General features: G+C 48.5%; 2 protein-coding genes across 3 annotated transcripts in view; one reads left to right on the plus strand and one right to left on the minus strand.

The window, feature by feature from the left end:
• GRAMD2A (GRAM domain containing 2A) overlaps positions 1–6,966 on the plus strand; it is a 32,997-nt gene extending 26,031 nt beyond the window's left edge. Inside the window, exons 2-11 of the mRNA XM_060005676.1 lie at positions 973–1,053; positions 1,839–1,896; positions 2,258–2,333; positions 2,959–3,062; positions 3,668–3,766; positions 3,899–3,970; positions 4,455–4,517; positions 5,488–5,623; positions 5,859–5,958; positions 6,806–6,966. Coding sequence (XP_059861659.1) covers positions 973–1,053; positions 1,839–1,896; positions 2,258–2,333; positions 2,959–3,062; positions 3,668–3,766; positions 3,899–3,970; positions 4,455–4,517; positions 5,488–5,623; positions 5,859–5,958; positions 6,806–6,914 — 898 coding nt within the window. The 3' untranslated portion in view covers positions 6,915–6,966. The remainder of the gene's footprint in view (positions 1–972; positions 1,054–1,838; positions 1,897–2,257; positions 2,334–2,958; positions 3,063–3,667; positions 3,767–3,898; positions 3,971–4,454; positions 4,518–5,487; positions 5,624–5,858; positions 5,959–6,805) is intronic.
• SENP8 (SUMO peptidase family member, NEDD8 specific) overlaps positions 5,758–26,466 on the minus strand; it is a 48,720-nt gene continuing 28,011 nt past the window's right edge. Inside the window, exons 2-4 of one of the 2 annotated variants that reach the window (XR_009518457.1) lie at positions 8,185–8,312; positions 6,792–6,970; positions 5,758–6,167 (exon numbers count right to left, since the gene is read on the minus strand). The gene's annotated coding sequence lies outside the window, so the exon portion shown is untranslated. Of the gene's footprint in view, positions 6,168–6,791; positions 6,971–8,184; positions 8,313–13,389; positions 13,659–26,466 lie in introns of those variants that run through there. The other variant, XR_009518458.1, reaches the window with a different exon arrangement.

Below are 26,466 nucleotides of genomic sequence, written 5' to 3' on the forward strand. Positions count from 1 at the left end.
CAGTAACTCTGTTCTTGAAGAAGAGAATTTGACTTTGCCTGGTGACACTGCCCAGAGGGACGGAGCGCTGGGATCTGCAGGTTCCAGGTTCCAGCTCCTTACCTGCTGAGAGACCAGTGCACAGACCCCGTTACCTATTCACGACCACCACACTGCCCTGCCGTGGCCCTGCTTCTTGGCCACCCTCTCTTCCCATCACCCCTGGGCCCACTCAGCTGCGGCTAGTTTGCCTGCTCAAGCTTTAGTCTTTCTGCTCTGGAGGAGCAGGAAGGGGAGGACCCTAGGCTTTGGAGCTGTTTAGTGGAGGCATGAATTCAAAAGCCTTTGGGGAGCCCCACCTGCCTATGGAGAGGGTGTCTCCCCCCTCTCGGGCCCTCTCTATTGGACATTTTTGTGATGGTTTGGCTCTCAGGTCCGAGCTACCCTGATGGTCTGAAGGCATTGAGGCCACTTCCTGGTGTGGGGCATCCCCGCCCCCTAAGCCCACACTCAGCTGTGGGCTGAAGTTCACGACCACATCTGCGCAGTATCAACTGCTCAGCCTTGATAAGGTCTCCTGTGCTCAGAATCCTTTCCCAGAAGCTGATGGTTTATGGTAGTACTGCCTGGGCTCCTCCGAAACTTCTGCTTTCGGTCGGGAGCAAGTCACAGGGTCCTCCCTCCCAGGTGCCTTCTCAAGGGTGGGGCTGGAGGCCTAAGAGCTACCTGGGAGATTGATTTTCCTTCATACCCAGGCATAAACTGGACTTCACGCTTCCAGGAAAGACAGTGAGTGAGTCTCCTCTCTCTGTCAGTTGCCCTGAAGCCCTGCCTGGGCTGCTGCCTCTGGACAGTGACATCTTCAGCGCACCTTGAATAGCAGGGCCGGTCTTGGGTAGGGGGCAGAGGCAGCTGCCCTGGACATGGTGGAGCTGGCTGGGAAAGGTGTCCCCAGAGAGCCCCCCTTCCTGATGAGGGCCTGTTTCTCCTCAGTATTCAACAGATGCACGGAAAGACGGCTTCTTTGAAGAGCACGGAGAAACTAGGCAGGGTCCAGAGACTCCGAGGCTCCAGGTGAGGCCCCTCTCCCGATCAGATATACATACTGGTTGGGGGTGGGAAGCCCTCTGGAGGTGACCTGTTTGAAAGGGGGCCTTAAGGCTGCGTCAGGGGGGTTAGGTTGGGCATAGGCTGCCCGGGGCCTCTTCCTCCCACTCCCAGGCCTGTCCCAGCGCACTGGGACCTAGCAGAGTCCAGGCTTCTCGGGTTACCAGCCTCCTCCCTGCCCACCTGTCTTCAGGCCAACCTGGCCGGGGCAAAAGTTTGCGTTTCAGCTCCGCCAGCCCTGGTAGCTTCAGTCAGGTCAGGTGAGTCTGCCCAGCCCCTCACTGCAGAGCTGCAGAGCTGCAGACTGCAGGAGAGGGCAGTCCTGCTGGGATCATGGCCCATGGCCAGGCCCTGGAGCCGTGAGGCTGACACCCCCACCCCACCTGCTCCCCATCCCTGTGCCTCCTGCTCATTCACTCTGCGGTCCGCTCCTCTGCTTGCGCCTAGGTCAGAAAAACGGGAGAGGGCTTTTGACACTCAGGGGTGGGCAGCTCTGGGACATCGAGGCTCAGGCCGAGCATACCTCCTGGGGGCAGCCGCTCACAGCTGTCGGGGAAGAGGGCTCTCAGCGACCCCTCCCTGCCTCAGGAGTGCACCTCCCCAGGGCGAGCTCTGCGCCCGCTGTGAAGGGCCCCAGCCTCCAATCTCTGCCCCAAGCTTGTGGCTTGAGGCCAGGACAGAGTTGGCACTAAGGATGCATGGGTAGGACTTTGAGGGTTCCTTGTCCCTGGAATGGCATGTCTTCTTTGCAGTCTGCACTGGCCAGAAGGCTTGAAGGGTGAAGACATAAAGAAGTGCGGCCGAGAAGGGGTAAGTGTGGGGAAGCCGACTTCTCACTGCCCACTGAGAGAGGGGTCCCGGGCTGCCTGAACTTGGTGACTGTTGGCTCCTTGGCCACAGGCCTGTCACCAGGAAACCTAGTGGGTGTCCCCTCCTGGGTGGGAGTTGTGTCCTCTTCCAGCCCTAGGCTGCCTGTCAGGACCTCGCGTCACCAGGAGACAAGCTGTGCTTGGAGCTCAGCCCTCCACACCCACTGGCTGCTTACCCACTACTTCATGCTAAGTCACCGCAGGACCCCCACCCCTGTGGCCTTATTTGCTGGTGGCTGGAGCAGGGCCCTCTGGTGGTCCGATCTCCTGGGACTTCTCAGACCCAGCTCGTGTGTTTGCAGACGCTACTGAGAAAATACAACCAGCAATATCACAAGCTGTTTAAGGACATCCCCTTGGAGGAGGTGGTTCTCAAAGGTGAGCTGTCTCCCCGGGTGGCTGGACAGGCACCTGCAGTGCCCAAGGCCCAGGTCCTCTCCCAGAGCTTCCAGGCACAAATCAGATATGGGAACTGGCTGCCCTTTGAACGTGCCCTTTTTTCTTCAAAAGTGTGAGAAGGATGGGCTGATTTGAGATATGAAGTTGAATTTACAAAAATTTTCTTGAGGAAATGTCGGGGCTTCCAAATCTTATTTCTGTTCTGCTCTTATCAGTGTCTATTCTCTCCTGCTCAGGCCTGCCAGGGAGTGTGTGGGCGCATTTGCACAATCAAGGCCCTCTCTCCCTGGCAGGGCAGGGCAAGGAGTTCTGCCTGTGGAGGTGAACATCCAGGCTTAGGGGACCAGGGCAGAAACCTGCCAGACCTTTTGGGGCATGGATGGAGGAAGAGGAAACATCTAGCAGTCTGGTGGGGTGGGAGCGGTCAGGAGTCACAGGAAAGGATGCTAGGGTGCTGGGGGAATGGGTTGCTGGGGCCTGGGATTGGGAAGGGTACTGAGGAGGACAGTCCCCGAGGCTGGACTCTGGACTCCTGAGTGGGAGGACCCAGGCCCCAGGGCTCCCGGGCTGGCCTTGCTCACGGCAGTCTCCTGTGACTTCCCAGTGTGCTCCTGCGCCCTCCAGAGGGACCTCCTTCTCCAGGGCCGGCTCTTCATCTCCCCCAACTGGCTCTGCTTCCATGCCAGCCTCTTTGGCAAGGATATCAAGGTAGTAATAAGTGATAAGGGCTGCCACAGCCCAGGGAAGAGACGCCCCTGCCCTGCGGGCGCACCTCAAGTCAGGCCTGTCCCCCCACACGCTGACACTTGGTGAGGCTTCTCACTGTAGGGCATCCCACCTGGTGTCCAGGGCAGCAGCCCCACCCCTTCCAAACAGGGGCCCCAATCTAGACTCCACATGGCCTGAGCGGCCTGAACAGTTCACTGCCAAATTATTCTGCCTACGGGTACCTCCAAAATGCCTTCAGAATCAGAGTGGGATGTCACACTTAGGGGGGCCCGAAAGTGGCCATGGTGCATGGTGGCTCAGGGAACTCTCTTACTGCAGTATGGGATTCACCAGGGCAACCATCCTTGCCTCCTGGATGATGGGGTGAGAAGCCGGAGCAGCACGTGTGGCCAAGGGGTGGGGGATAACTGAAGGGAGCCTGCGTGAGACGGTGGAGGCTCAGATACTCTCCCACGTGGGACCAGACATCTCCACGGTGCTCGTGCTTGGGTCACTGCCAGCGGTGGCTGGCGCCCTACGCAGGAAGCAAAGGGACTGTGTCCTTAGGGGTGAGTCCTGAGAGAAGAATCCCTCTCCCCCGTCAGGTGGTCATTCCCGTGGTGTCTGTGCAAATGATCAAAAAACACAAGATGGCGCGGCTCCTTCCCAATGGCCTGGCCATCACCACCAACACCAGCCAGAAGGTCAGTGAGATTCTGGGCCAGCGCTCCCTTGTCCTTCTCCCCATTCCAGCTCTAGGAGTCCACAGCTTGACCCTGGCACTCTCCCAAGTCTTTACGTACCTTGCCCCTTTCTGTTTTCTTTGTACGTTCTAGTATGTCTTTGTGTCACTGCTCTCCCGGGACAGTGTATATGACATGCTGAGGAGGGTCTGCACCCACCTACAGGTATGAAGCTTGGGGCCAGGGCTGTTGTGGGGGGGGCTGGCCCATCTCCCCGGCACAGGAAACGGGGAGTAACAGGCTCAGGCTCAGTGAATCAGAGGCAGTCCTTGGACCATGTGTCTATGCTTGTGAGCCTTTTTGAGGCCACTGGGCCCTCGTGTGTCCCCACGTATAGCCCTCACTTGTGCTTCCTTGGTGCACAGACGGGCAGGAGCATGTGGCCGCTTCCCAATATGCCTACAGCTCTCTCTCGCCTATGGTGAGGAAGGGGGAGGGCAGCAGCTTGGGGGAGTATGTTGCCTTGGCTTTGCCCTCTGCTCCAGCATTAACTAGGGATCCCCCTGCAAACTCTGGGAGCTTTAGGCTCTATCTGACCTAAAGTGGCTTATTTGGAGGTAAAGCTCTCTTGGAGAGTGTTAATACCTCCCCATGCCTGACTTTGGCTGTTCCAGATGGACAAGTGATCCCTGTTCCCTTCCCTCCTCAGCCTTCCAGCAAGAAGAGTCTGAGTGCAAGAGAATCTCTAGAGGAACCTGAGTGCGAGTCTCTGGTGAGAGCTGAGGCTGGGAGCAAACGTGGCTGGCCTGAGATTGCCTGTGGTTCTAAGGCTTCAGGGCCTCCCAGGCAGGAGCCCACAGTGCAGAACTGGGGCAGCAGGCTCAAGAGCCAGTGGCCGTGCTGTGTAAAGGGGTCCCCTAGACCCGGCACGCTCCATACCATGCAGAGCCGCTGTCCTGGGCAGACGTGCTAACTTCCTGAGCAGAACAGGTGCCCAGCCCCCGGAACACTGCCCAGGTTGGACCCTATACCTTCGCGGGTACAGAGCCAGCACCCCATCCTCTTTAGCAGTCAGGAGGGCCTTGAAGGGGCTGCAGATGTCCCTGGGGAAGAGTGCTGAAGGCAGTCAGAACCGAGGCAGGATCCTTTTAGATTGGCCAAGGTCCCAGCTGTTTCTTTTGCTCCTGGGATCCTGGGTAAGCAGTTTCTAGAGCAGGGGTGGGGGGTGGAAATGACCCCAGGGTGTTTGAAGTCTACTTCAGTAACTATTAAACGTTTAGCCAAGCATACAATACGCACAATGCCATGCAGGGGATGGAAGGCGGTGTTCCCCTTTTTATTGATGGGGACCTTAAGTCAAGGTTAGTGACACAGGGTTAGAGCCCAGATTAGCAGGAGTCACAACTTGTTCCGTCTAAGATATACAGTGCCAAGCTGTCTTGGACTCAGCCGGTCTGAACACGCACCTGGGATGGCTCATGTCTTAGATTCCACTGTGGTTCTACACTAGCAGTCTTCAAAGACACCATTCCCTGGAAGAGTGGCTGCTCACAGCAAGGGAGCAGATGAGACATGTGATTGCTATGGCAGTGGTTTCCCCGCTTCTGGGCACCCGCTTTCATGCTTGCTAGGCATCCATATTGATAATATCTGGAAAGCCTTTGATAAATCTAGCGTGAACCCCTTAGGGCAAGTGAGGTCCCAAGGGCCATGGGAGACAGCTTCTCCTGCCTTCTCTGCAGGAAGTCCTCATCCCTGAGATGAAGTGGAGAAAAGTGTGCCCTGCCTCCAGGTCCCTGTCCCTCCCAGACAATATCCCTTGTATCCCTCGGGCATCCACGGATGACTTCTTCCCCTCCAGGAAGCCTCCGGGGTCTGGTGAGTTCAGCGTGCTTGTCCATGGCAACTGCTTGCAAAGACCAGGCTTTCCCGCCTCCCACTTCTGCAAAAAGAGGTCATCACAGCCAGCAGGGCTTCTGAGAGCTGTTTCTTTCTTTCTCCAAATCCATAAGGGAAAGCCAAGAGCCCAAGCGGCTCCAGAGAACACGGGCGGGGGAGTGGGCTGGGGTCCTGCCTTCTGCCCAGGAAGATGCCTAACGCCGTCCTGTTGCAGAGAACGCTGACTATGAGGAGAAGAGGCTGGAGGACGAGCCCAAGAGCAACGGGGAGCAGAGGCTCTGGGATCACGGGCTCCTGAAGGTCTTCCTCGTGCTGTAGGTGGCTGTATGGAGGGTGGTGGGTGTCTGAGTGTTTAGAGCCAGGGCCTTGGTGTGTGGGGAGGTCAGTGTCCAGAGTGAGGGGAAGGTTCTGAGTCAACTGCAAGTTCCCGGGTGGCATCTGGCAGCCGTGCAGCAGGCTCTTCTAGAGCAAGATAAAGTCTTTCCAGTTTTCATCCTTACAACCCTGTAATTTAGGGTTAAGGCTGTGGAGAGGGGCAAGACATGAAACTGTTGAAGAAAGAAAAAGTTGCACAGGATTGGGGAGGAGGAGGGTTGGCAAAATCTGAGAGGCCCATCAGATAGACTAAGGGAGAGCCATGGCCTTCCTGCTGCCCGCCATTGGGGTGTTTTCTGGAAGCCCAGGCTTGTCTGTAATTCTGCCTAAGTAGAGCAGTGAGCATGGTGGGATGTTTTATGAAGAGCCAGCCCCTGGATTCCCTCACCTTACCTCATCACCTTCCTCTGGCTCTGCTGGCTGGGTTTTGACTGTCAACCTCAGCACTTGCTGGGGGAAGGGCTACCGCCTTAGGGGGTAATCTTAGTGGCCTTGCAGAGGGGGTGTAGGACCAAGGTGGCTGATCAGAGGGAAGGTGGGCTCAGCTGAAGGATCCAGAACTCCTGCTGGGCTTCAAGGACACCTCCATGGGGACGAGTCTCAGAACCCCCATGTGGCCTCTGGGAAAAAAGATGCCTAGGTCTAGAACGTAACTGCAGGCAGAGGGGTCTTTAATTCTTCCAACTGCAGGAACTAGCTTAGTCCCACTCCTATTTTTGGGGATTCTGTAAAAATGCCCCGTTTCTAGAAGAGAGATTCAATTCCTCCTTACCCTTCTTTCTCCAGGATCTGCTTCTTGGTCATGTCTTCATCGTACCTGGCGTTCCGCATCTCCCGGCTAGAACAGCAGTTATGCTCCCTGAATTGGGGCGGCTCAGTCCCTGGGCACAGGTGATGCCTTTTCTCTTTCTCATGCTTCTGGGATTGAGGGTTAAGGACAGCAGCCAAAACCTATGGCCAGGCTGCTTGTTAGTCTGGCTGGTCTTGGCCTTGCCCTTGAGCTGGCTTGATGGCCCTCAGCAAGGTTGGGCAGGGTACACAGATCCCACCTGGACCCCCTCTCATGGGTGGACAAAGTCTTCACTGACTCATCTGTCTGCCTTCTAGGCCCTTTGTCTGACCTGGTCATCTCTCCTGTGTGCAGGTAACAGCCACTTGGCCTTTGTCCCCACTCCTCCGAGAAGAATGCTCTGGGTGCTAAGGTGCCACCAACAGTCTGCTTGGTTTATGCTGCTGCTGTGCTGAGACTGAGTCTGAAAGAAAATATTCCGGATCCCTTCTCCTCCCCCCAACTCTTCTCCCTCCTTTAATGAGTGATCTTTAGTACCTGTTTACAAAGCTCCTACAATTTGGGGACTCGGACAAAAAGCCAGATTTTTGGATCTAGCTGAGGAATTCTGTACACTAAGCCACAGCAACCACTTAAATGAAAAGAATATTTTAACTTGTTCCTTGGAAACAGCTCTGACATACAGGAAGAGCACGTGGGGCCGCTGCAAGGGACAACGGCCACGCTTTGATACCTGTCACTTGGCTCACTCCAGTGGTGGGACAGAGGCCAGAACCCAAACCACCAGTGTGGCCTTCGCTCTCTCCCAGCATACTGTGCTCTCACTTGGACACCTGAGAGTCCCTGATATGGGGCCCAAAGGACTTCTCTGCCGTCAGCCAGGTACCCATGCAGGGCAGACTGGAGGGAGTGAGGTAAGCTATGAATGAGGAGAGGAGGGCCTGTGGCCAGGATTCCAGCAAGAGGAGTGTTCACACTCTGTGCAGAGGCTCTGTTCTGGCCCCTCATGAGGAGGCTGGCTGAATCTGAGAGGACACTACCTGCAGCCGGGGACTGTGGCAGTGGCTGTGAAGGAGAATAGAGGTCCAGCATTTCTGTGTCCTCAGCTGCTATTTCCTGGTGAGACAGGTGGAGCAGGGCCTTTTGACCACTGTGGTCGCAGACCAGGTACTGGATCTTTCCCTGGTGTGCTCAAACATTTCCAAGGTGCCCCAGGTGGGAAGTGGGGGATGGGAGGGGCAGTGGCTTTGATCTGAGGGCTTGCTTTGTACTCTCTGCCTGACTGCCTGGATTTTGGGTGTGGCCAATGGCAGCCTGTCGGGCTTGGCTGGGCACTGGGCACGATGGTGCTGGGCCACCACAGGGCAGAGCTCACCATGTCACCTGCAGGCCATGCAGGAGGGTCCTCCACTCCACGGGCTCTGTTCTCCATGAGTATAATGGAGGTGTCCAAGGTGGGCCTGGGACAGTGCAGGGACCAGGCCAAGGGGGTCTGTCTGATACCTTTGGGGACAAGAGAGGTAGAGGATAGGAAGAGTGGACATGGTAGTGGCTTTGCCTTAGAGATTCTTCTTTCTCTGTCAAGGTCTCCTCAATTCTAAAAGCTTCTCTGTGCCTTAAAACTCTGGCCTGTCTTCTCTGGGACTCCGAAATGCTAAGAGAGTGCCTTTGTAGGTTCTGGAAAGGGCTTAGTGAGGAGGCCAGACGTATCAGGGAAAGTCAGTGGCGATGGGGTGGGTGGTGTCAGAAGGAGCCACTTTTTCCCTCTTCAGACATCTGAGAGGTTAACTAGGGAGAAATCCAGGTGGAAGTTATTTACTGTGGAGCTATTTATGACAAACCCAACTGAAGTCTGGAGGGACTGACAGGAGGTGACAACTTCCTAAACTCAGACTGGAGGTCTCTTCATTCTCTCCCCATCCCAGGTTCTAGGATTTGGCTTAGAGCCTGGCCTTGTGGGATACCTGCACTAAATCTGTATGTCTCAGGAGAAACTCACTGCTCCATTCTCCCCACATTGCCACACCAGATGAATGCCCGTCCTTTTTTGGGAACCAGCCCCCTTAATCACTTCCTTCCAATCAGATTTTCAGGGAAATAATCCTACTTGTCCCAGCACCTCCCCTCCCTGGTCCTTGCTGAAGGGCAGGGAGAACAGGTCCATTCTCTGAGACTTGCTGGGTTGAGCCAGAGGCCATGAGAGGTGCCAAGTCTCCAGTCTGCATGCCCCAGGCTCAGAGACGGCAAGAGGCGTGCAGTAGAGTAGGTGGCTTTGGAGGCCCTCTTGGGGTCCAGGGCTTTGAGCGATAGGAGTGTGTGCCTGTCCCTCTTGGAGGGCCCTCTGTTTCTCCCTTCTGTCCCCCAGTCCGGTCCTCTGGCCAGCGTACCTTCTGTTGTGCTCATTTATAAACCATGTGTATTTATACAACCTGCTTGCATTGGAGGATGCTCCTCTAATTCCCTGAGAATTTGGTTCAACTATCCTTCAGTTGTTCCACTATGGCGTTGAAAATATTTTTAAATAAAAAATCCGATTTTTCTAGTGTCCCGTGGTATGGGAAGTTCACTTTTATCTTTTGACTACTCATTAAAAGTGCTCTTTACTGACATATTTGGCACGAAGGAGACTAACGGAGCCAAAGTCATTCCCAGAATCCCAAGTACTTTGCACATCTCACAGGACTTTAGCTGAGCTGACTCATACTTCAGGCATATGGGGAATGGTAAGGATGGCCACAGCACACCACCATAGCCTCCTCCCTCTGTTGGATGGACACTGAGAATGCTTCCCTGTTTCTCCTGGGCAACTCCAAAGCAGTGTCCCTGGTTCAACTAGTACTGTGCTCCTGACTCAGGAATTAAAGTCTGGAACTCAGAGCTAGAAAACCCCTGTGTCCTTTTCTATGACATCAAGCCTAGATTATGGAGGTTAAATTCCAATTTGGGCCACGTCACCTTACTTTCTGTCTGGGAGGCCCCCTCTAGTAGTGATTCGTTCGTTCAGTAAATGCTGAGCCCACACTATGAGCTGGTACTAAGCTAGGCACTGAGGAGAGAGCAGTGAACATGTCAGGCAATATCTCTGCATCCCCCATGGCACTTGCATTCCACGTAAACATAAGTTCCAAGTAAATCGTGAACAAACAAGGTAATTCCAGATTGTGGTTAAGTTCCATGAAGGAAAGAAACGGTGATACAAGATACAGTAAACAGGGAGGTGGCTTTGGATGGGTGGTCAAGAAATGTTCTCTGAAGTGAGATTTAAGCTGGTGCTTAAAGGATGAGGAGCCAGTCATGGAAGGAACTGGGAAAAGGGTCGGCAACTGTGAAAGGTAGGAAAGAACACATATGTCTCTGTGGAACAGAGAGACCATCTGCACAAATCTAGGATACTAGTCAGTGGGAGAGTGACATGAAAAGAGGTTGGAAAGGGCAACTCAGCAACAACAAAACAACCTGTTTAAAAGTCGGTAAAGGACTTGAATAGATATTTCAACATCACTGGTCATTAGGGAAATGCAAATCAAAACCACAATTAGATACCACTTCATATCCATTAGGATGGCTACTATCAAAGAAATGGAAAACAAAAGTGTTACTGAGGATGTGGAGAAATTGGAACCCTTATGCACTATTGGTAGGAATGTAAAATGGTGCAGCCACTGTGGAAAACAGTATGGCAGTTCTTCAAAAAATTAAAAACGATTACCACATGATCCAGTAATTCCAATTCTGCGTATACGCCCACAAGAATGGAAAATAAGGGCTTGAAGAGCTATCTGTACACCCATGTTCATAGCAGTGTCAGTCACAATCAGCCAAAAGGTGGAAGCAACCCAAGTATCTATCGAGAGGTGAATGGATAAACAAAATTTGGTGTATACATGCAATGGAATATTATTCAACCTTCAAAAGAAAGAAAGTCTTGACATATGCTACAACATGGATAAACCTTGAAGACATTATGCTAAGTGAAGTGAGCCAGTCACTAAAAGACAAATGCTGTATGACTCTACATATATGAGGTACCTATGGTAGTCAGATTCATAGAAACAGAAAGCAGAATGGTGGTTGCCAGGAGCTATGGGGAAGGGAAATGGGAGTTATTGTTTAATGTGTACAGTTTCAGTTTTGCAAGATAAACAGAGTTCTGGAGATGGTGATGATTGTTGGACAATAATGTGAATGTACCTCACACTGGAACTATACACTTAAAAATGATTAAGATGATAAGGCTTCCCTGGTGGCGCAGTGGTTAAGAATCTGCCTGCCAATGAAGGGGACACGGGTTCGAGCCCTGGTCCAGGAAGATCCCACATGCCACGGAGCGGCTAGGCCCGTGCATCACAACTACTGAGCCTGCGCTCTACAGCCCGTGAGCCACAACTACTGAGCCTGCGTGCCACAACTACTGAGCCCACACACCTAGAGCCCATGCTCCACAAGAGAAGCCACCGCAGTGAGAAGTCCGCGCACCGCAACGAAGAGTAGCCCCCACTCGCCACAACTAGAGAAAGCCCGCGCACAGCAACGAAGACCCAACACAGCCAAAAATAAATTAAAAAAAGATTAAGATGATAAATTTTATATGTATTTTGCCACAATAAAAAAAATAAGAGGTTGGAGAGGTAGGCAGGAGAAGGGAATTTGAATTTTATACATTCCCTGGGTACTGCAGCTCAGGTCTGAAAGTTTGGAGCTGGCAGAATCAGTGGTTACTGAAACCAAGTGCTTTCTTTTGCTAGAGGAAATAAACACGTGGATGTAATATGCAGAAAAATATGGCTGAATTTCTACATACTATCACACACCTCCTTTTCACTATTCCCAGGGAGTGGTTCATAGCAGCAGCATCACAGTGAGGGCATATCATATTTTTTAAGTTGAGCTAACTTTATAAGGGAGAAACAACAGCCCTAAACTTGGAGAAACGGAGGTATATATATTTTATGTGGGAGCCTCAGTTTGCAACATGGGCTTTAGCCAGATGAGGGAGAGTCGTGAGAGTGGGCAGAAGTTCTCGTGAAAAAGGCATTCAGGAGTGAGGGGGGCTCTGGGAGAACTGCATCTCACCAGAGACATCCTGGGAGTAAGAAACTGCCCCCACTCCCAGGCGCCCACCCAGCCAGCCCTGGCCCTCTCACCTGGTGGCCATGCTGTTAGGACACCTATCGAGCTAGGTGAGGTGGTGACCCTGTGCTGCTCCTCTCTCCTAGCGGCTGCACTGCAGAATCAGGGCATCCTAGGGCAGAGAAGCTTTTCAGAGAAGGCTCTCCTGTCAGCCTCAGGCTGGGACAGGCCAGATCCCTAGGCAGATCTCAATCTGGGGGGGTGGGGGTGGGGGTGGGGGGAAGGTGAGATGCCACTGGGCCACTAGGTGGCAGCAAAGTCCAGCAGGAACTGAAGCCAAGGCAGTGAGGGACAGACTTCGCTCTTCTTTCTCAAAGGGCCCCCCCCCCGCCCCCCACCCGCTGTCCCCAGGCCCTGGCAGTGGCAGAAGGGAAGCTGGGCAGGCTCCCAAGGCCATTTCTCCCCGGTGCCCTTTGGTTCTTTCTCTCCTCTCCCCTCTTCTATCATACCCCAGGGGAAAGGCCTGAGGTGATTATGAGAGGAAAGCATTCCCAAGGACTCAGAAGATCTCCTGAGGTCTGGTCAGTCAGAAGGCAGAAGTGGCTGGTGTGAAGAACAAGTGTGGTGTGTGTGTGGTGTGGGTGTGTGTGGTGTGGGTGTGTGTGGTGTAGGGTGTGTGTGTGTGTGGTGCATGCGTGGTGTGTGTGTGGTGTGTGGTGTGTGGTGTGTGTGTGTGTGGTGTGTGTGGGGTATGTGTGTGGTGTGTGTGGTGCGTGTGTGGTGTGTGTGGTGTGTGGGGGGTATGTGTGTGGTGTGTGTGTGTGGTGTGTGGTGTGTGTGTGTGGTGTGTGTGTGGTGTGGGCTCTGGGGGTGAGTGGGGAGCTCAGCTTCCAACAGGGGCACAGAAACCCCAGGCTTTCCCCGGCTCTGCCCTTGTTGTCAGTAGTATCTTCTCTTACCCAGGGCACAGAATTGCAGAAACCTGGATTCTGCAAGGTGTGATTTCACTCTTTCTCCTCCTCTCTTCATTTAGAGATAAGGGGCTGGACCCCAGAGCAGAGAGGATTCAAATTTAACGGTTACATGGCTACATACGCTTTGCCCATGAAAGTGAGGGGGAGGGAGGCGTTTAAGCCTCTGAAACGATAATCCAGAGAAACCCGAGTTTATCCTCTGTGTGCCTGACCTCCACAGAGCCAAGGAGCACCTGGCGCCCAGCAGGCCCTGCTGGCTGGTCCTCCTTCGCGTTGGCAGGGCTCCTTGCCTTCCCGGAATGTGTTCCTTCTTGTTTGCCACTCAGTGCCTGGCCCAAAGCCAAACCTGGGCTGCTCAGAATACCATGCCCCACTCACTTCTCTCACAGGATCTGAGACAAGGCTCTCTTCCGCCTGGGGAAAGGCCAGGCCCGCGCTGCAGCCTCATCCTACTGGTGCCGCCTTCTCTAAGGACATCGTGCTCTCCAGTGGCTGAGGGCAGAAGCACTTAGGCAGGATGCAGCTGGCACCGCGGCAAAGCAGAGAGTGGCATATTGACATCTTATCCTTTTGGCAGCCTTCTAAATTGGGCCAGAGTGGGCAAAGTGTTACTCACAAGCTGTTCATTAACTTGTTAAATGCAGAAAGGTTGGCTTAGGCTCCACTTTGGGAAAATGTGACACCCACTGCTCCTGGATTCACTCTAGCATGAAGGAGTGTTAATTGGTGTAGGATTTCTGATGGAAGTTTTTCTTTGCTGTTAGTTCCAAATACCAGGCTGGTCTGAATGCATGCTCTCTCCAGTCTGTAATTACATTTAAAAGATTTATTAAGCACTTGCTATGGACTCCTGCATGTATGCTTCTATAGATACTATGATTCTGTAATTTTCTGAGCAATAAACTGGGTACCAGGCCCTATGCAAGGTACTTTTTATGCTCATTTGACTCTCACAACAAGGAACTCTCAATACGACAATATGGTTTTCACACCTTACGCGGTGGAAACTGAGATCGATAGGCCAGAAATACAATATGGACCCCTTCAAAGAGTTTATTGAGGAGACAAGATAGAGGGAATAGCTGTATAACAGTGTAGACATGTGAGCCCTGATATGTACAGAAGGGAGTGGCATAGACTGACTCAGTGGCAAGGGGTGTGCCACACGTGTGGACTTCAGAGGGTAAGAGTTGGATCAGAGGAGAGCTGTGGGGAGGGTCCTCACCGGTTGTGTTTGGGGGGTTAACGTCAGTAAAAGGATGGTAGTGCGAAGGATGGTGCCAATGAAAGCTTAGGAGAAGCAGAGTCCCTGCTAGGGAATGGATACGTTAAGTGTGCAAAACACCTCGGGATCTAAACGCCAGGATGAGAAGGAGAGACTTGATCTTTCAGGCAATGAAGAGCCATGGGGGCTACTGGAACTTAGGAGTGATGGATAAGCGTGATGGTTTAGGAATGCTGGTTTGGCAACGGGGCACAAGGTAGATTAAAAGTCTGCCAGAATAGTCTAGATGGCGGTTTCTCAACCTCAGCACTACTGCCATTTTGGGCTGCGTAATCCTTTGTTATGGGGGGTTTGTCCTGTGCATTGGTGGGTGCTCGGCCACATCCTTGGCCCACCTGATGCCAGCAGCACCTCCCACCCTTAGCTGTGACAACCAAAAACATCTCCAGACATTGCCAAATGTCCCCTGGGGGACACAGTGGCCCATGATTGAGAATCATTAGTCCAGAAGGCAGGAGGTAAGGGCTTGGACCTCAGAATGTTGGCAGGTATTTTCAGAACCAACTGCATCAATCTACTGACTTTTAGAATAGCTGACAAAAGTAAAAATGATTTCCTTGCCACAGGAAATTCGTCATCAATGCCAAAGAACTTAATGGCCTAAACTTAATGGCCTAAAGAGGCTCAGAAGTAGATCATTCTGCATATTAGAAACCTCTAGAGGATACACCAAAACTACAGATAATGTGCTCATTAGCAAGAAAGTGGCTGATATCAGGATTTCTCTCTCTACCCGCTCACCCCCAAGTCACATCTTACTCAACCACTGCTTTGAATAAGGAATGTCCAATCTGTCCACAGGCAGAAAAGCTACTGATCTGTAATTTTGCTAGGCTTGCATTCACCTTTTTAACATTTTGTTTTTGGCAGTTGGTAGAGTGGATGGATACAGCCTGGCCTGCAACGAAGAACTATGATTTACCAAGATGTATCTTTCTCTAAAGCAGGAATCAGTGAAGATCAGATAAGACCACCGTAAAAACTTTGGCTTTTACTCTGAATGAAATGAGAGACAAAGGAGTGAATAATACGCTTTAATTATATAGGCTTTAAAAGGATCTTCGTTGGCTGTGAGGCAGGCAAAGGTGGAAGCAGGGAGGTCAGTTAGGAGACTTTGGGGTGATTGTGTTGAGAGATGACAGAGGCTCTGACTCAGGTGGTAGAAGCAGAGATGGTGGAAATGGGCAGATTCTGGATATATTCTGATGGTAAAAACAACAGAATTTCCTGTCAAATTAGAGATGGAGGATAACAGAAAAAGAGTCATAAAGGATGACTCATGTTTTATGGCTTGAGAGGATGGACAGAGCTGCCATCAACTGACATGAAGAAAGCCATGAGTGGTGTATTTTTTGGGAGGACGATCAGAAATGTACCATTGAACATGTAAAGTTTGAGATGAGTTTTAGACGTATAAGTGGGGATGTCAAGTGGGCAATAGATATATGTGTCTGGAGTTCAGGAGAGAAGTCTAGGAAATACAAATCTGGGAACTGTCAACAGATGGACGGTATGTAGTAGCAAGAGACTGGATGAGATCACCAAGGACTGAGTGTCCGTTGATAGAGGAAAGTATGGATGACTGAGCCCTGTGGCACACTGTGATCAAGAGATCAGGAAGAAAAGGAGGAACTAGCAAAGGAAACTGATGAGTGCCTGATAAAGCACAAGGAAACCCAGAAGAGTCTGGTGTTCTGGAAGGTAATTCCCATACGGCAAGGAGGAGACTGACAAATGCTGCTAATAAACCACATTTCTTTTACTGTGGCTCAACAAAATTTCTTTCCCACTTGACTATAACCCAGAAGTTTCTAACCTGGACAACTCCAAACAATTTAATGTTTAGGGTTATTCTTTCAGTACAAAAATGGCCCGAGCCCCATTTCCAACCACTATGGTCAGTCCTGAGACTCAATTTCTGCAAGAGTTTCCAAGGTTGCTTCTGTGTCTCCTGGGTTAGACCACTATGCAGTCTGCTTGTCTACTGTCTCCTGTTCCTTTAGCTATTGCCTTCTTGCCCATGATGTGCCACTCCTCATCCTTCATTCCTCCAAATGATCCACCACCAAGATAATCAGATGTATCCAAATTGCATGAAAGATTTAGAGTTAATGGAAGGCTATGGCACAAAGCCGAAAACTTCAAATTCAGTGCACACATGACTGCTTATAGCAATGTGACAGCCATTCTCTCAGGAAACTTCTCACCAGCCATGTCCTCCAGTAGGCCCCTGCCTCCTGCCGTGTTTCTGGCATGTATCCCATCTCAGTTCTTTTTACCAACCTCCCTCTACTTTCTTTCCTAGGCCTCATTCTCTTTTTCTAGGGCATCCAATGAAAATTCAGATTTCTTTCATCTTATTATTTGGAGTAACTGATCTCTCTTTGTATCCTCCTGGCCCACTTAGGCTAAACCCAGAGAGTTGACCTTTCTCAACCAAAAAGGTCCATCAAGATATTTACTTCAACAAAACAACAAGCTCTCTAGCAATAAATTATGCGACACTCCTGAAGTCAGAAAAGCTACATTCAGTTTTTGTTTTTAATAGTAGTTTTTCCTTTTGGGTAAATAAAACAGAAAAAAAAGCATTACCACTAACAAACCATACAGCAGTGTATCACAGTGGTTAAGAGCAGAGGTTCTGGAATCAGCACATCTACATTTAAACCTCATTAATTCACTTGGGCAACTCTAAGCTTTAGTCTTCTCATCTCTAAAAGGGGGAGAGTAGTAGCATCTACCTTAGAGCTTTATGGTTATTATTAAGTTGGAAATTTACATCAAATCCTTATAAGTCCCTGACACATAGAAAGAGCTCAATAAATGTTAGTTATTATCTATTAAACTTCAAGAAAATTTAAACTTAAATAAGTATAAAACCCAGTGTTGGTATGGCTACACAGAATTAAACATAGATTTTTTTTTTTTTTTTTTTTTTTTTTGCGGTACGCGGGCCTCTCACTGTTGTGGCCTCTCCCGTTGTGGAGCACAGGCTCTGGACACGCAGGCTCAGTGGCCATGGCTCACGGGCCCAGCCGCTCCGCGGCATGTAGGATCTTCCCGGACAGGGGCACGAACCCGTGTCCCCTGCATTGGCAGGCAGACTCTCAACCACTGCGCCACCAGGGAAGCCCTAAACATAGGTTTTTATTATACATTATTAATGGTACTTGCACATTGATTCTCTTTTGAGAACTCTCTGGATATCTATATGAAGGGAAATAAATTGCTCATATGCTTTGATGTCTCAACTCCACTTTTGTATTCCTCAAGGAGATAATTTGGAATGAAAAAGTTGTTTATGAAGAGTGTTTGCAGCAATGCCATTCATAACAACATCGGAACTAACCAAAAAAAAAAAACCCTAACTTTGGGGAGGAAACGACTATGAAAGTTATGACCTATTAACCTGTTGTAACCCCAGGTTACCATTAAACATAACAAGTAGACAATGATTAAGGGAGGAAATTTGTAAAAAGCAGAATTAAAATAGTGCTTATGCATGGATTATAACTATGTAAAATGTGAAAATCTCTAAAAAATCAGCAGATAAGTTGAAGAGATGTCCATGGTTAGAGTTACATGTTTAGCGAGTTCCTTGTTCTCTGTCAGGTTGCTTAAGTTTGTCAAACCCTCCCCCAACAATAGCTTGGTATTATGCAAGCCTGAAAAGTTACGCTGATTAACAGGGCATTTTGATTTCTGCTTTAATACCATGGAAAGATGGGCTTTTTTTGGATAAATTGCTTCTATATTTGTATTTAGTTATTCAACGAATAATAACCAGTGTCTATGCGCCAGGCACTATACTAAGCAGCATGGATTCAGTGGTGATGAGACATCGTCCCTGGCCTCCAGGGCTTCTAGTTTAGTGGCAAGACTGGAAAATCTTGCCACTATAAATCACCTATAATTTTACACCACCAAAAATTATAGGTGATTTGGGCACACTGGAAGGGTTCATGATTCTAGGGTATTGTTTAACAAGGAAAGCAAATTAGTCTGGTGCATCAGGGAAGATTTCCCTGAGGAAGAGATTCCATAGGAATTTCCCTGATGAAGAGTGCTGGAGAGTTAGAGGGGGAGAGAACAGCAAGTAGGAAGGCTTTAAGGGGAGAAAAGAATGTGCTCTGCTGGAGGAACTAAAAGAAGGTCTGCAGAGTTGGGGAACAATAAAATAGGGCAAGAGGGATCTAGCTCATAGAGAGGCAAGAGAAGCAGGAAGAGGCCAGATTGTGCAGAGCTTTATTAAAGATATTGGCAGGATATGAAACCGACTGGGGGATGGACAATATGTGTGAATACTGGAGGACTACTTTACAAGATATTGTGGCAGTCCAGATGAGAGATGATGGTTGCCCGGATGACAGTGGTGGCATTGGTGAGAGAAATCCATGGAGTTAAGGATATTCAAGATGTAGAATCAACACGACTAGGAGATTGGGAAATGTGAAGTGTGTGAGAGAGAGACAAGTAAAGGATGACTCCTAGATTTCTGGCTAGAATTGGGTGGGGCAGTGGTGCCATTTCCTGAGGTAGAAATACTGATAGAGCAGATTTGATGGGGAAAGATGAGTTGAGCTTTGGGATTTGTTGGGTTTGAGTTGCCTGTGAAATATCCAAGGGAAGATGTAGGCTGGTAAATGGATATTCAGGTAGAAGTTTGGCAGAGGTCAGGAAAGAAGTATAGGTCTGATATGCCCAAATCTATCACTGGCCTGGGGAAAGGATGGGAGAGCCTAGGAAGTGTGTACAGAATGAGAAAAGGGATTTGGGAACAAAAACCTGAGAATCTGCAGCAAATAGACAAGAAACTGGCAAGTAAGAAAGAGTGGTCAAGGAAGTACTAGAAAAACTAGGTATCACATCAATTAAAGGAAGAGTGGTTTGAAAAGGAGGGTTTAATGTTGCTAGGAGGACTAGTAAAATGAGAACCATTAGTGCTCTTGTTGAGAATTTTTTGTAGAGTGGTGGGCACAGAGTCTAGATTACCGTGGGTTGAGAAGTGGGCAGGAGGTGAGAAACTGACACTTTAGATCTGGCTGTAAAGAGGAAGAAAGCAAAAGGTCAATATCTAGAGAGAGACATGAGGTCATGCTTTTATTTATTTTTAAAGATGGGGAGATTTAATACATATGTACATCTAAATGCTGATGGAAAAGAGCCAGTAGAGAGAGGGTCCTGCTGCTGCTGCTGCTGTGTGTGAAGGAACTGTCTGCATAAAAATCCCTGTGCACAGGTGAAGGCATTAGCCATAGCTATGAGGGTCAATGCGATAGGCGTGAGGAAGGCTCAAAGGTGGGTATAGATATAGTTAGATTTGTAGATTTGGTGTCAGGAAAGTTGAAGTTCATGACAGTTCCTATTTTCTCTCTGAAGTTGGAGAGTGTGGGAGGAGGTGAGGGCTTCACAGGTTTGTGGAACGAAGACTGAGGCAGTAGCTGTGGAGAGCTAGAGTGTGAGCTGGCAAGGGAAGCATGGCCAAGGGCAGAGAAACTTGTCCTAGCCTGCGTCGTGGGGGACAGGTTTTCTTCTAAATACAGGTTGCTCTGTTTTGGTACATGGAGGGAAAAGAGCCAGGCAGTAATTCTTCTGGCTTTTATCCCAAACTGCAGGATCCGAGATGAATTTTTTCCTGAGTAATGGTAACTCTTCCCTAGTAACTAACACTCTAGTTGGCTACCTCCTCCTTTGACACTCTGACACGTATGTTTTCCTTACACAAGAAGACTTAATTTAAATGCATCTGGCACTTGATTTTTTCCTTGGTGGAGTTTCACTTGCTTCATTTTGGAACTTAGTGACCAATTTCCCCAGTTTTGTACAGTGTACCACCTTTGCTTAGTACCATTTATTTGACTCAATTCCTTTAAGTCCTTTCTTTTGTATGAGTTTTCCCCAGGCTGCTGCTCTTGTTCTACTTCCCATCTTTCATATACATGAAATCTGAAAGGAAGTACAATGTAGAGCTTTTAAAATGCTTTAGGTCAGTACATTGATGTCAGGAGCTGATCCAAATATGATCTAATATATAAAACAAAGCCAGTTATTATATACATTTTGTTACCTAGCAGTTAATTGAGATGACAGTTTCTCACTATTGGTTTCTGTAATATACTTGCTGAATTTAGGACATTTATAAAGTGAGGCAAGATTACATTTAAAATGTTCAAGCAAGGAGTTTTTGCTATCATTTTCTGGAAGAGGGAGAAAGGTACAAGTGGAAAGACTGTGAGAAGGGGAGATGGAGGCCCTGCACTTGAGTCATGGCCCTGTCACTTGAAATCATGTGACTGAGCTCCACTAAGTTTGTTTCTTATCTATAAAATCAGAATAATAAGGAAAACAACCAAGATGGTGGAGTAGAAAGACCCTGAGCTCACCTCCTCTCACAAGCACAACAAAATCACAACTATCTACAGAACAACCATTGATGAAAAAATACTGGAACCTACCAGAAAAGATTTTCTACAACTAAAGACATAAAGAAGGAACCACAATGAGTAGGGGAGGAGGTGTGGACTCGTGATATAATTGAATTCCATACCCCCTGGGTAGAAGACCCACAGATTGGAGAATAATTATACTGCAGAGGTTCTGCTACAGGAGTGAGAATTCTGAGCTCCACATCAGGCTGCTCAGCCTGGGAGTCTGGCACCGGGAAGATGAGCCCCCAGAGCATTTGGCTTTGAAGGCCAGTGGGGCTTAATTACAGGAGCCCCACAGTACTAGGGGAAACAGAGACTTCACTCTTAAAGGGGGCATGCAAAATCTCATGCATACTGGGACCCAAGGCAAAAGCAGTAATTTGATAGGAGCCTGGGCCAGACCTACCTCTTGGTCTTAGAGTCTCCTGGAGAGGTGGGAGGGTGGCTGTGGCTCACCCTGGGGACACAGACACTGGTGGCAGACGTATTGGGGAACATTCAACCTCAAGAACACTCCCGGCAGCTGCCATATTGGCTCATTAGTGCCAAGCCCTGGCCCCACTCAATAGCCTGTAGGCTCTAGTGCTAGGATGACTCAGGCCAAACAACTAACTGGGTGGGGACACAGCCCCACCCATTGGCAGACAGGTGGCCTAAAGACTAAAGAGATCACAGCCACCTCTAGACACTCCCCTAGTCATGGCCTAGCCCACCAGAGGGCCAAGACCCAGCTCCACAAACCAGTGGACAGGCACCAGCACCTCCCACCAGGAAAGCTTGCACAAGCCTCTAGACCAGTTTCACCCACCGGGGAGCAGACATCAGAAGCAAGAAAATTATGATCCTGAAACACAGGCCAGACCCTACCCTGGGACCGGCTGGGCCCTGCCTTTGCCCACCAGCAGGGCAACGCAACCTTCGGGACACTCCAGACCCCATACCCAACTGTGTCAGGAACTGGCCCTCTCCCACCAATGATGTGAAATGAGATCTGGGATCCCTGGGCCCTGCAGCCAGACTTCAGGAACCAGCTCTGCCTGCCAGAAGCCCAGCACCAACCCCAGGATCTGGTTTCACCTGCCAGTAGGTGGGCAACAGCCCCAGAGTCTTCAGGACCCTGACACTACCTACCAGCGAGACAGCACTAGCCCTGGGGCTCCCTAGGATTCCGTAACCAGCGACCTCAGGACCAGGCCCTGCTAAACAACATACAGCAGAATCCGCGCAAAGTAGGGCCCGTTAACCAACCAGACTAGAGGCTAACCAAGCCTACCAGACAGCCCATACAGTCAGCCCGCTATACAGAAGGACCCATGCAGCCCTCTTAGGGGGAACCTCTAGAGCATATAGCCTGGGTGATGAGAGAGGAATGCACTGCGGGGATGCACAGGCTGCCTCCTACAGAGGGTCATGTCTCCAAGGTTGAGAAACGTAGGTAACCTATGACATACATAAAATGCAAACAGCAACTGAGACAACATTAGGTGGCAGAAAAATATGTTCCAGGTGAAGGAACAAGATAAAACTGCAGAACAACTACTAAGTGAAGTGGAGATAGGCAATCTACCTGAGAAAGAGTTCAGAGTAATGATCTTAAAGATGATCAAAGAACTCGGGAGGAGAATGGATGCACAGAGCGAGAAGTTAGAAGTTTTTAACAAAGAGTTAGAAAATATAAAGAACAATCAAACAGAGATGAACAATACAATAACTGGAATGAAAAATACACTAGAAGGAATCAATAGTAGACTAAAGGATTCAGAAGAACAGATTAGTGAGCTGGAAGACAGAAGGGTGGAAATCACTGCAGTTAAACAGAAAAAAGATAAAAGAATGAAAAGAAATGAGGACAGTTTAAGAGACCTCTGGGACAACATCAGGCACACTAATATTTGCATTATAGGGGTCCCAGAAGGAGAACCTCCCTAACCTGGGAAAGGAAACAGTCACCTAAGTCCAGGAAGCACAGAGGCCCACACAGGATTAACCCAAAGAGAACAACCAAGACACATTTTAATCAACATTACAAAAATTAAAGATAAAAAGAGAATACAAAAGCAGCAAGGGAAAAGCAACGAACAATATACGAGGGAACTCCTGTAAGGCTATAAGCTGATTTTTCAGCAAAAATTCTGCAGGCAAGAAGGGAGTGGCACGATATACTTAAAGTGATGAAAGGAAAAACCTACAACCAAAAATACTCTACCCAGCAAGGCTCTCATTCAGATTTGATGGAGAAATCAAAAGCTTTAGAGACAAGCAAAAGCTAAAAGAATTCAGCACCACCAAACCAGCTTTACAACACATGTTAAAGGAACTTATCTAGGTGAAAAATAAAAGGCTATGTTTAGGAACAAGAAAATTATGGAATGAAAAAGCTCACTGGTAAAGGCAAACATATAGTAAAGGTAGGAAATCATCCACACACAAAGGCAGTATGGAGGTTAAAAGACAAAAGTAGTAAAATCATCTGTATCCACAATAAGCATTTAAGGGATACACAAAACAATTAGATGTAAAACATGATATCAAAACCAGTAATCGTGAGGGGTGAATACAAATGCAGGGTATTTTAAATGCACTTGAAATGAAGAGATCAGCAATTTAAAACAATCATGTATATAATACACTGCTATACAAAAACCTCATGGTAATGGCAAACCAAAAATCTATACTAGATATACACCCCAAAAAAGAAAAAGGAATCCAAATATAACACTAAAGATAGCCATCAAGTCACAAAATAGAGAACAAAAGAAGAAAGGGTGGGGGGAAGACCTACAAAAACAAATTCAAACCAATTAATAAAATGGCATTAAGAACATACATATCGAGGATTTCCCTGGCGGCGCAGTGGTTAAGAATCCACCTGCCAGGCTTCCCTGGTGGCGCAGTGGTTGAGAGTCCGCCTGCTGATGCAGGGGACGTGGGTTCGTGCCCCGGTCCGGGAAGATCCCAGATGCCGCGGAGCGGTTGGGCCCATAAGCCATGGCCGCTGAGCTGTGCACGTCTGGAGCCTGTGATCCGCAATGGGAGAGGCCACAACAGTGAGAGGCCCGCGTACTGCAAAAGAAAAAAAAAAAGAAAAGAATCCACCTGCCAATGCAGGGGTCATGGGTTTGAGCCCTGGTCTGAGAAGATCCCACATGCCGCGGAGCAACAAAGCCCGTGCGCCACAACTACTGAGCCTGCGCTCTAGAGCCCACAAGCCACAACTACTGAACCCGTGTGCCACAAGTACTGAAGCCCATGCACCTAGAGCCCATGCTCCACAACAAGAGAAGCCACCGCAATGAGAAACCCAGGCACTGCAACAAAAAGTAGCCTCTGCTCACCACAACTAGAGAAAGCCTATGTGCAGCAACAAAAGACCCAACATAGCAGAAAAAAAAAAAAAGATAATTATCTTAAATATAAACAGACTAAATGCTCCAACCAAAACACAGACTGGCTGAATGGATATAAAAAAAGACCCGTATATATGCTGCCTACAAAAGACTCACAGATCTAGAGACACATACAGACTGAAAGTGAGGAGAAGGAAAAAGGTATTCCACACAAATGGAAATCAAAAGAAAGCCAGAGTAGCAATGCTTATATCAGCCAAAATAGACTTTATATTTATTTATTTATTTATTGGTGGTACGTGGGCCTCTCACTGCCGCGGCCTCTCCCGTTGCGGAGCACAGGCTCTGGACCGCAGGCTCAGTGGCCATGGCCCACGGGCCCAGCCGCTCTGCGGCATGTGGGATCTCCCTGGAACGGGGCACAGACCTGTGTCCCCTGCATCGGCAGGCAGACTCTCAACCACTACACCACCAGGGAAGTCCCAAAATAGACTTTAAAATAAAGACTGTTACAAGAGACAAAGGATACTACATAATGATCAAGGGATCAATCGAAGAAGAAAATATAACAATTGTAAAAAAAAATATATATATATATATATATATATATATATATACATATATATACACATACATACACACACACATGCACCCAACGCAGGAACATCTCAATATATAAGGCAAATATTAACAGAAACAAAAGGAGAAATCAACAGTAACAGAATAGTAGGGGGCTTTTTTTTTTTCTTATTGCTGTACGCGGGCCTCTCACTGTTGTGGCCTCTCCCATTGCGGAGCACAGGCTCCGGACGCGCAGGCTCAGGGGCCATGGCTCACGGGCCCAGCTGCTCTGCGGCATGTAGGATCTTCCCAGACTGGGGCACAAACCCGTGTCCCCTGCATTGGCAGGTGGACTCTCAACCACTGCAGCACCAGGGAAGCCCAGTAGGGGGCTTTTTAACACCCCACTTATATCAATGGACAGATCATCCAGACAGAAAATCAATAAAGAAACACAGACCTTAAATAACACATTAGGCCAGATGATATTTATAGATCATTATATCCGAAAGCAGCAAAATACACATTCTTTTCATGTACACATGGAACATTCTCCAGGATAGATCACATGCTAGGCCACAAAACAAACCTTGGTAAATTTCACAAAATCGAAATCGTATGAAGCATCTTTTTTTCCCCCCAACCACAACACTATGAGACTAGAAATCAGCTACAAGAAAAAAAAAAACTGCAAAAGACACAAACATGTCGGAGGCTAAACAATATGCTACTAAACAATCAATGGATCACTGAAGAAATCAAAGAAGAAATCAAAAAATACCTAAAGACAGGGCTTCCCTCGTGGCGCAGTGGTTGAGAGTCCACCTGCCGATGCAGGGGACACGGGTTCGTGCCCCGGTCTGGGAAGATCCCACATGCTGCGGAGTGGCTGGGCCCATGAGCCAAGGCCACTGAGCCTGCGCATCCGGAGCCTGTGCTCCGCAACGGGAGAGGCCACAACAGTGAGAGGCCCGCATACCGCAAAAAAACCCCCCCAAAAAACCTAGAGACAAATGAAAACAAAAATACGATGATCCAAAACCTATGGGACTCAGCAAAAGCAGTTCTAAGAGGGAAGTTTATAGCGATACATGCTTATCTCAGGAAATGAGAAAAATCTCAAATAAAGAACCTCATCTTATACCTAAAGCAACTAGAGAAAGAAGAACAAACAAAACCCAAAGTCAGTAGAAGGCAATAAATCACAAATATCAGAGCAGAAATAAATGAAATAGAGGCAAAGAAAAAAAAAATCAATGAGTCGAAAAGCTGGTTCTTTGAAAAGATAAACAAAATTGATGAACATTTAGCCAGACTCATCAAGAAAAAAAGGGAGAGGGCACAAATCAATAAAATCAGAAATGAAAAAGAAGTTACAACCGACATCACAGAAGTACAAAGAATGATAAGAGACTACTATGAACAATTATATACCAATAAAATGTACAACCTAGAAGAAATAGCCAAATTCTTAGAAAGGTACAATCCACAAGACCAAACTAGGAGGAAATAGAAAATATGAACAGACCAATTAGCAGTACTGAAAGTGAATCAGTAATTTAAAAATCCCAACAAACAAATGTCCAGGACCAGATGGCTTCACGGGTGAATTCTACTAAACATTTAGAGAAGAGTTAACACCTATCCTTCTGAAACTATTCCAAAAATTGCAGAGGAAGAAACACTTCTGAACTCATTCTATGAGGCCACCATCATCACCTTGAGACCAAAACCAGACAAAGATATCACACAAAAAAGACAATTACAGGCCAATATCACTGATGAACATAGATGCAAAAATTCTCAACAAAATACTAGCAAACCAACTCCAACAATACATTAAAAGGATCATACACCATGATCAAGTGGGATTCATCCCAGGGATGCAAGGATTTTTCAATATCTGCAATTCAATCAATGTGATACACCACATTAACAAACTGAAGAATAAAAACCATATGATCATCTCAACAGATGTAGAAAAAGCTTTTG

The sequence above is a fragment of the Delphinus delphis genome, chromosome 2, assembly GCF_949987515.2.
Source record: "Delphinus delphis chromosome 2, mDelDel1.2, whole genome shotgun sequence".
NCBI classification, from domain to species: domain Eukaryota; kingdom Metazoa; phylum Chordata; class Mammalia; order Artiodactyla; family Delphinidae; genus Delphinus; species Delphinus delphis.